Source organism: Physeter macrocephalus, chromosome 8, assembly GCF_002837175.3.
Source record: "Physeter macrocephalus isolate SW-GA chromosome 8, ASM283717v5, whole genome shotgun sequence".
Taxonomy (NCBI): domain Eukaryota; kingdom Metazoa; phylum Chordata; class Mammalia; order Artiodactyla; family Physeteridae; genus Physeter; species Physeter macrocephalus.
In genome coordinates, this window is record NC_041221.1 from 141,200,381 (window position 1) to 141,210,545 (window position 10,165).

At 38.8% G+C, this 10,165-nt stretch overlaps 1 protein-coding gene and 1 long non-coding RNA gene across 2 annotated transcripts in view; both read right to left on the minus strand.

The window, feature by feature from the left end:
* The window catches only part of LOC114486775 (uncharacterized), a 26,270-nt gene extending 20,306 nt beyond the window's left edge, over window positions 1-5,964 (minus strand). The window contains exon 1 of the long non-coding RNA XR_008618140.1: window positions 5,472-5,964. This is a non-coding gene — a long non-coding RNA (uncharacterized lncRNA). The remainder of the gene's footprint in view (window positions 1-5,471) is intronic.
* A 3,935-nt stretch (window positions 5,965-9,899) lies between these two features.
* Window positions 9,900-10,165, minus strand: part of PRELID2 (PRELI domain containing 2) — a 25,530-nt gene continuing 25,264 nt past the window's right edge. Inside the window, exon 5 of the mRNA XM_028493447.1 lies at window positions 9,900-9,908. Coding sequence (XP_028349248.1) covers window positions 9,900-9,908 — 9 coding nt within the window. The remainder of the gene's footprint in view (window positions 9,909-10,165) is intronic.

The window sequence follows — 10,165 nt, forward strand, 5'->3', positions numbered from 1 at the left end:
AATACACTTTCTTCTCAAGTGCTCACGGAACATTCTCCAAGATAGATCATATCTTGGGTCACAAATCAAGCCTTGGTAAAATTAAGAAAATTGAAATCGTATCATTTCAAGTATCCTTTCCAACCACAATGCTATGACACTAGAGATCAATCACAGGAAAAAAATCTGTAAAAAATAAAAACACATGGAGGCTAAACAATACACTACTGAATAACCAAGAGTTCACTGCAGAAATACAAGAGGAAATCAAAAAATACCTAGAAACAAATGACAATGAAAACACGATGATGCAAAACCTATGGGATGCAGCAAAAGCAGTTCTAAGAGGGAAGTTTATAGCAATACAATCCTACCTTAAGAAACAAGAAACATCTCAAATAAACAACCTAAAGCAATTAGAGAAAGAAGAACAAAAAAACCCCAAAGTTAGCAGAAGGAAGAAATCATAAAGATAACACCAGAAATAAATGAAAAAGAAATGAAGGAAACAAGAGCAAAGATCAATAAAACTAAAATCTGGTTCTTTAAGAAGATAAACAAAATTGACAAACCATTAGCCAGGCTCATCAAGAAAAAAAAAGGGAGAAGACTCAAATCAATAGAATTAGAAATGAAAAAGGAAAAGTAACAACTGACACTGCAGAAATACAAAGGATCCTGAGAGATTACTACAAGCAACTATATGCCAAAAAAATGGACAGCCTGGAAGAAATGGACAAATTCTTAAAAAGTACAACCTTCCGAGACTGAACCAGAAAGAAATAGAAAATATAAACAGACCAATCACAAGCACTGAAATTGAAACTGTGATTAAAAACCTTCCAACAAACAAAAGTCCAGGACCAGATGGCTTCACAGGTGAATTCTGTCAGATGCAAAACTCCTCTACAAAATACTAGCAAACAGAATCCAACAGCACATTAGAAGGATCATACACCATGATCAAGTGGGGTTTATCCCAGGAATGCAAGGATTCTTCAATATACAGATATCAATCAATGTGATACACCATATTTAAAAATTGAAGAATAAAAACCATATGATCATCTCAGTAGATGCAGAAAAAGCTGTGGACAAAATTCAAAACCGATTTATGATAAAAACCCTCCAGAAAGTAGGGATAGAGACAACTCACCTCAACATAATAAAGGCCATATATGACAAACCCACAGCCAACATCGTCCTCAATGGTGAAAAACTGAAACCATTTCCACTAAGATCAGGAACAAGACAAGGTTGCCCACTGTCACCACTATTATTTAACATTGTTTTGGAAGTTGTAGACACAGCAATCAGAGAAGAAAAAGAAATAAAAGGAATCCAAATCGGAAAAGAAGAAGTAAAGCTGTCACTGTTTGCAGATGACAGGATACTATACACAGAGAATCCTAAAGATGCTACCAGAAAACTACTAGAGCTAATCAATGAATTTGGTAAAGTAGCAGGATACAAAATTACTGAACAGAAATCCCTTGCATTCCTATACACTAATGATGAAAAATCTGAAAGTGAAATTAAGGAAACACTCCCATTTACCACTGCAACAAAAAGAATAAAATACCTAGGAATAAACCTACCTAAGGAGACAAAAGAACTGTATGCAGAAAACTATAAGACACTGATGAAAGAAATGAAACATGATACAACCAGATGAAGAGATATACCATGTTCATGGATTGGAAGAATAAACATTGTGAAAATGACTATACTACCCAAAGCAATCTACAGATTCAATGCAATCCCTATCAAACTACCAATGGCATTTTTCACAGAACTAGAACAAAAAATTTCACAATTTGTATGGAAACACAGAAGGCCCCGAATAGCCAAAGCAATCTTGAGGAAAAAAAAACTGAGCTGGAGGAATCAGGCTCCCTGACTTCAGACTATATTACAAAGCTACAGTAATCAAGACAGTATGGTACCGGCACAAAAACAGAAATATAGATCAATGGAACTGGATAGAAAGCCCAGAGATAAACCCACACACCTATGGTCAACTAATCTCTGACAAAGGAGGCAAGGGTACACAGTGGAGAAAATACAGTCTCTTCAATAAGTGGTGCTGGGAAAAATGGGCAGTTACATGTAAAATAATGAAATTAGAACACTCCGCCAGACACTGTAAAAGTCTTAGAGGAAAACATAGGCAGAATTCTCTATGACATAAATCACAGCAAGATCCTTTTTGACCCACCTGCTAGAAAAAATGGAAATAAAAACAAAAATAAACAAATGGGACCTAATGAAACTTAAAAACTTTTGCACAGCAAAGGAAATCATAAACAAGATGAAAAGACAACCCTCAAAATGGGAGAATCTATTTGCAGATGAAAAAATTGACTAAGGATTAATCTCCAAAATTTACAAGCAGCTCATGCAGCTCAATATCAACAAAACAAACAACCCAATCTAAAAATGGGCAGAAGACCTAAATAGACATTTCTCCAAAGAAGATATACAGATTGCCAACAAACACATGAAAGAATGCTCAACATCGGTAATCATTAGAGAAATGAAAATCAAAATGACAATGAGATATCACCTCACACCACTCAGAATGGCCATCATCAAAAAATCTACAAACAATAAATGCTGGAGAGGATGTTGAGAAAAGGGAACCCTCATGCACTGTTGGTGGGAATGTAAATTGATACAGCCACTATGGAGAGCAGTATGGAGGTTCCTTAAAAAACTAAAATGGAACTACCATACCACCCAGCAATCCCACTACTGGGCATATACCCTGATAAAACCATAATTCAAGAAGAGTCATGTACCACAATGTTCAGTGCAGCTCTATTTACAACAGCCAAGACATGGGAGCAACTTATGTTTCCATCAACAGATGAATGGATAAAGAAGATGTGGCACATATATACAATGGAATATTGCTCAGCCATAAAAAGAAACGAAATTGAGTTATTTATAGTGAGGTGGATGGACCTAGAGCTTGTCATACAGAGTGAAGAAAATCAGAAAGAGAAAAACAAATACCCTATGCTAACACATATATATGGAATCTGAAAAAAAAAAAAAAAAGTGGTCATGAAGAACCTAGAGGCAGGATGGGAATAAAGACGCAGACCTACTAGAGAACAGACTTGCGGACACAGGGAGAGGGAAGGGTAAGCTGGGACGAAGTGAGAGAGTGACGTGGACATATATACACTACCAAATGTAAAACCGATAGCTAGTGGGAAGCAGCCGCATAGCACAGGGAGATCAGCTCGGTGCTTTGCGACCACCTAGATGGGTGGGATAGGGAGGGTGGGAGGGAGGGAGATACAAGAGGGAAGAGATATGGGGATATATGTATATGTATAGCTGATTCACTTTGTTATAAAGCAGAAACTAACACACCATTGTAAAGCAATTATACTCCAATAAAGATGTTAAAAAATAAAAAAAATTAAAAAGTCTAGAAGCAAACACAAAAGAGTAAGAAATTAATAAGCTTATCTTGGAAAGTAATGTTCCAGAGGGCAGAAATCATGACTTTTCATTCTGAAAAATCTAAAATAGTGCACTCCTTTCCCCACTTCCAAGAGTAAATGCCTGTATCCTACTCTACATAATAAACAAAGCACAGGGCTTCCCTTGCAGTCCATTGGTTAAGACTCAGTGCTCCCAATGCAGGGGACCGGGGTTCGATCCCTGGTCGGGGAAGATCCCGCAGGCCATGTGGCACAGCCAAATAAATAAATAAATAAATAAAAATAAAACACGTTCCCACGAGAGCTGACTTCTGGTGTTTTTTTATTTCAGATTAAGATTCATTTTTCTATTCTCTGATTTGGCCCAAGTGTCCCAAGGCCAAGCTGTGCATCGTCCCCAGCATCTCTGACTCTGGAAACCCAGTCAGTTCCTCAGAGCACTGCACATGACAGTCCTGGGTCTACAGCAGCCGTGGTCATAGCAGGAGCCAAGAAGAGAACCCCAAATCCAGGAGAATTCAATCCATGCCAAACGCTTGCACTGACCCCTGCATGCTATGCTCTCCAGCGCTTCAATCTCACTCTGCAACTAAAAGAAAAGCATTCCTACTCCCATGACTCTCGAACTGAGGAGCTCATACCCCCAGAGATGGTGAACCAGGGGAATGCAAAATCACAACGTGGAACACCTCCCCGCAGTGTAATGGAAATAACCATAAACACTGTTTCTGTATTAAAATAGTACATGCTTAGGATTAGAATCAAAAGTCATGTGAATTTTTAAGAAGATGAGGATGACAACAACAATAAAAGTCATGATGTTGAGCATTAACATTTACTGACCACTATGGGCAGGTGCTGCTCTAAGCTCTCTGTGTGTACAAACTCATTTGATTCTCACAACAGCCCTCCGAGGTAGGGATATCATCCCCATCATACAGATGAGGACACTGAGGCTTAGAGAAGCAAAATAAATTGTGCAAAGGCATATAATTTTAGTTTCAGAGGTGGTTTCTAACCCCAGAATCTAGTCAGTTACTGTGACACAGGACAGGAGAGGCCCTGCACAGGCCTGGAGGAGCCAGGCTGGCTATGTAATGAAGTAGATCTGTATTTTGGACAATTGAGCCAGGTATGGAAAGACAAGAGACTGTGAGATTGCCTTAGTTCCTGGTTCCTGTCCCTTGGGAGGCCCAATGACTGGTACAGAGATATCCCTGTATTCACTTGCTGTAGTAAGTGTTTATCACTTCCAAAGCATAACAAAGACGATGGGTACCATGTTGAAGAGGAAAACCGGTATGCAGTGGTCCTTCTTACTATACTCTAGTGGTGTTTGTGTCCAGGTACCCACCCCTCTCCCATGCAGCCCATGTGTTTCAGAGGGAAGGGATCCCACCCCCAGCTCTAGGGGCAGATCCTGACTGGTGAGGGCCATTCAGCCGGCATCAGCCTCTGATCACTCTTACTGGTCCACGAGGGAGCAGGTGATCGAGGCTGACTCAAACAAGATTCAGGGAAAGGCCTTTCCCCTCTTGGTTGGGATGGGTTCTCTCACTCTCACAGGTCTCTTTCCCTCACTAAATGAGGACAAAGATGTGTGCTACCCTAGTTGCTGCTGGCAGCCATGAGCTAAACAAACTTGAAAAAAAAAATTGGATACACAGGGAAAGGTGGAGCCGAAAGAACAACAACTATGAAACTGTACCCCACTTGGTTATGAGATAATAGAGCTCCTTACTAAGAGGAAGGACAGTGTCATTGCCAGCAGCATAGATTCTGGAGCCAAACCACCTGGGGTTTGAATCTGACTCTGACACTTACTGGCCATCTTAGCTACTGTAAGTTACTTAACTTCTCTAAGCCTCAAGTTGTAAAATGGGCATAATAATAGTTCCAACCTCATAGGGTTGCTATGAGAATTAAATGAATTTATATATATAAACTCATATATACACAAATACATACATATATCAGGCACTTAGAACAGAGCCTGGCACACAGTAAACATATGTAAGTGATGGCTGGAATCACCTGAGTCAGGGTGTCTGTAATTTGCTGTAGAAGGCGGCCTGACGGGTATAGGAGAAGGGACAGAACAAGTGTAGGAGGACGTCTCTGAGGCACTGAGTGCCAAGCTGGACTCTGGAAAAATCGAGATGAGTGCGAAACATCACATCACTCTAGCTTCTGAAAAGGATGTAAACTCCATTCCATAAACACTGCAGGGAAAAAATGTCCAATGAAGTTAATAAAGGAAGAAAGCATATTAGAAATACCCAGTTGTGTGATACACAGACAGAGAAAGACCAAAGGAGCTCTTGCCCAAGAAGGTGCCACAACTGCAGAGACGTCAGCAGAAAGCCAAAACTGGATCTATGTAAAGAGACACAGATCAAGGCTTGGCCAGATTCTACGGGAAACCCATTTCAGGCCATCTCTGAATTGAGCCGACAGGCCACGCACAGGGACAGAATGACATCTGGTTTCCTGTCACACATCCACACCTGCTAACCAACACACAGCTTGAAGGTCTAATTTTAGACTCAGCAGCCGTGACAGCATTTTTATTTCTTTAAAAAAAGACTGTCCATATTTCATCTTCTGGGTGTAGTGGATAGCCCTTACTCTCACATTCCCTGCAAAGGAGGGGAATGGAAATAATAATGGGTCCTTTCTTTCATGTCCCCCCAAGATTACCCACTCATTTAGAATGCCTGCCTAAAATACCTTTTAAATCCATGTCAAGACCTAAGAAAACATAAGTTTCCCAGAGCCTGAATCACAGCTGTCATTACATCATCCCCTGCTCAGAAACCTTTGTGTGACTGCTTGTTGCCGGAAGAACAAAACCCATTCTCCATAGCCTGGAATCCAAAGCAACCTACAGTTTGAGATTAAGTCCATCCTTTAAAAATGTACATATTCCTGTGTCAACACTTTGCTCAAGCTGGGGTCACATACTGGCTGGGCAACTTAGTGACCATCTCTCTTTGGGTAAGTTATTTAACCTTAGCTTCAAAACACCTCAGGTGAAGGATCTAGCTTTGACCTTGACATAATAGGAGTCAATAAATACTGGCCTGCTGTGTCAATCATTTAAAAGAGAGTGTTTTGCAGAGGACAGGAACATAACAAACCAAAGAAAGAAAAAGGTGTAGTTGGTCAAACTTTTTTACAGAGGAATCTGGTAATATGTATCAAAATATAAAATGCACATAACCTTTGAATTGACCCCGAAATCCCACCTATCCCATCTACCTTAAAAGGTCATTGAATAAGTGAGGAAATATGTAATCATAGGGATTTCATCACAGCATTGTTTATTATAGCGAAAATTTCAGAAACAATCTAAATGCCATTAGGATTGGACCAAGAAAATTATGTAAACAGACACTATTGTTAGATGATGAAAACTGCTTCTTTTTTCCCTGAATTTAGTGTTTTTTACAAGATACACGTAACATTTTTTCCAAAATCAGAATGACTATTTAAAAAATAATTTTTAAAAACACACAATGGAAAAAGGTCCTGCAGGACATTTTCTTGGATTCTCCAGGACAGTTATTATTTTACAAAGAACTGATGAAGGTTTAGTACTGCTTTTCAGACCAGCCAACAGCCCAGATAGCTGATAAAATGAGGCTAAAATGAGGTATATGAAAGACTTCTGTGCTTTTTGCATAAAATCAGCCAATTCTGTCCTTTTACTACTTCTACAAAAAAAGGAAAAAAAAGCTCTATTCTTTACCCACAACTTTTATAGTTAATCCTAAACATCTATGTTCTATGTGAAGCTCTTGACATGAGGGAGACTAAGAAAAAACAAGCTAGTGGGTGGTTCAGAGCAAGCCCACCTCAGACGCTAATAAGACACTGGCATTCATACTCACCCAGTGTGCTGCTGGAGCATTCTAGAATTATCACTATAGGACCAAAATTATGGGGAGCAGAAATGATTTGAACAAGTGATGGGGCTTCAGATGGATTTTAGATTTCTGATTTTTAGTTATTTGGGTTTGAGGGCTTTATTTCCCTTAAAATGACAGGTAAATAAAAATCTCAAACCATATAGAACAGAAAAACATACAGTAAATTATCCTCTGAAATCATAGTTCACAGCAATAATCACTATTAACATGTGGTGCTTGTTATAGTTTGCTTTCGTTTGTAAACCTATTTCAAAGGAATTAATCATTTCTCACCCATTATACTGGCAAAAATAAAAACGTATGTTAATATTAAGTCCTGGCAATACTGTAGGAAATGAGCTTTCATGTGCTGCTGCTGAGAGTGTAAATTAACTTATTAATACACTGGTGACAGAATCTGTATAAACTTAAAAGATGCATGTCCTGAGAACCGGCCACATAACTTTCTTTTATCGAGGAATAATTCATATACCATGAAATACACCCCTTTAAGGTATACAGTTCAGTGGTTTTAGTATTTTCAGAGGTGTGCAACCATCAACACTAGTTCCAGGATATTTTCATCACCCCAAAGAGAAATTCCATACCCATCAGCAGTTCACTCCCTCTTCCCCTATCCTCCTTGCCCATGGCAACCACTAATCTACTTTCTGTCCCTATGGATCTGCCTGTTACGGACATTTCAAACCAACTGACTCAAACAATATATGGCCTTTTGTAACTGGCTTCTTTTGCTGAAAACAGTGTGTTCAAGCTTCATCCACGTTGTAACATGAATCATTACTCCATTTCTTTTTATGGCTGAATAATATTCCACTGTATGGATATACCACATTTGGTTATATATTCATCAGATGAAGGACATTTGGCTTGCTTCCACATTCTGCCTATTACGAATAATGGGGCTACGAACATTCCTGCAAATTTTTGTGGATTTTTTCAATACAGTGTAGAACTGCTGAGTCAAGTGGTAACTCTACATTTAACTGTTTGACGCACTGAAAAACCGTTTTCCACAGCAGCTGCACCATTTACATTCCCACCAGCAGTGTGCGAGGGTTCCAGTTTCTCCACATCCTTTCCAACACTTGTTACTGTGTCTCTTTTTTATTATAGCCATCCTAGCAGGTTTGAAGTGGTATCTCAGTGTGGTTTTAATTTGCATTTTCCTAAACACTAAAGATGTTGAGCATCTTTTCACGTACTTATTGGTCATCTGTATACCTTTCTGGATAAATATCTACTCAAATGCCTTGCCCATTTATTAATTGGGTTGTCTTTTTATTACTGAGTTGTAACAGTCCTTTACATATGCTGGATACTAAACCCTTATCAGATATACAGTTTGCAAATATTTTCTCCCATTTGTTGGGCTGTCTTTTCACCTTCTTGACAGTGTCCTTTGAAGCACAAAAGTTTTTCATTTTGATGAAGTCAATTTTACCTATTTTTTTCTTTTGCTGCTTGGGCTTTTGGTGTCATATCTAAGAAACTACCGCCTATTCCAAGATCATATAGATTTACACTTATGTTTTTTCCTAAGAGTTTTATAGTCTTAACTCTTTCATTTAGTTATTTGATCCATTTTGAGTTAATTTTGTATTTGGTGTGAGATAGAGGTCCATCTTCATTCTTTTGAATGTGGATATCCAGTTGTGCCAGCACAATTTGTTGAAAAGAATACTCTTTCCTCATGGAATTATCTTGGCATATAGCTCTTTAAAATCTACCTGAAGTGTTCTGTAGCTTGATTGTGGCAATGGTTACACAACTGTATATGTGTGTGTTTGCCAAAACTCATTGAATTGTACACTAAGAAGAATAAATTTTGTATGTAAATAATAACTCAATAAACCTGACAATTAAAAATTCTCCTTTAACATAATACTGTATGTCAACTATATTTCAATAATAAAATCAATTCTCCTTTAGAGAAACATTCACATATAGAATATACAAGGATCGTATGCTTCACAAATATTACAGTACTGCTTATATATATAAGAGTAACTAGAAACCATCTGAACATCTGTCCAAAAGGAAAAAAGCTAAATAGAATGTAGTATAATGATAGGATTGAACACTATGCAGCAGTTCAAAGGAATAAACTAGATTTTATGGACATCAAATGGATAAAGTTTAGAAACATTCTACTAAACGAAAAAGATAAGTGCACAATGATTTACACAGAATGAAAGCATGTATGTAAAAAAGATAATCAAAACCATACTATAGGGCTTCCCTGGTGGCGCAGTGGTTGAGAATCCGCCTGCCGATGCAGGGGACACGGGTTCGTGCCCCGGTCCAGGAAGATCCCATATGCCGCGGAGCGGCTGGGCCCGTGAGCCATGGCCACTGAGCCTGCGCGTCCGGAGCCTGCGCTCCGCAACGGGAGAGGCCACAACAGTGAGAGGCCCTTGTACCGCCAAAAAAAAAAAAAAAAAAAAAAAAAACCATACTATACAGGTTCTATAAGTATCTAAAGGTATCTCTTAAAGGTCTGGAAGAATACTCAATACACTGATAACACTCACTGCCTCTGGAGAAGGCAAAAAGGCACCAAATTGGATAGGACAGTCAGAAAGGAGTTGAGCTGTCATTTTTCCCCCAAAGGGAAATCTATTTACTGATTACTTGTGTGATTAAAATTTAATAGTATATAATTTATGTGAGTTGTAAACAGAGGTTATAAGTATGGAATCATAGCTTTTTAATATGCGTGCTCATTTGTGCTTCCCCACACCCAACCTACATGCGCACACACACACACACACACACACACACACACACACACAC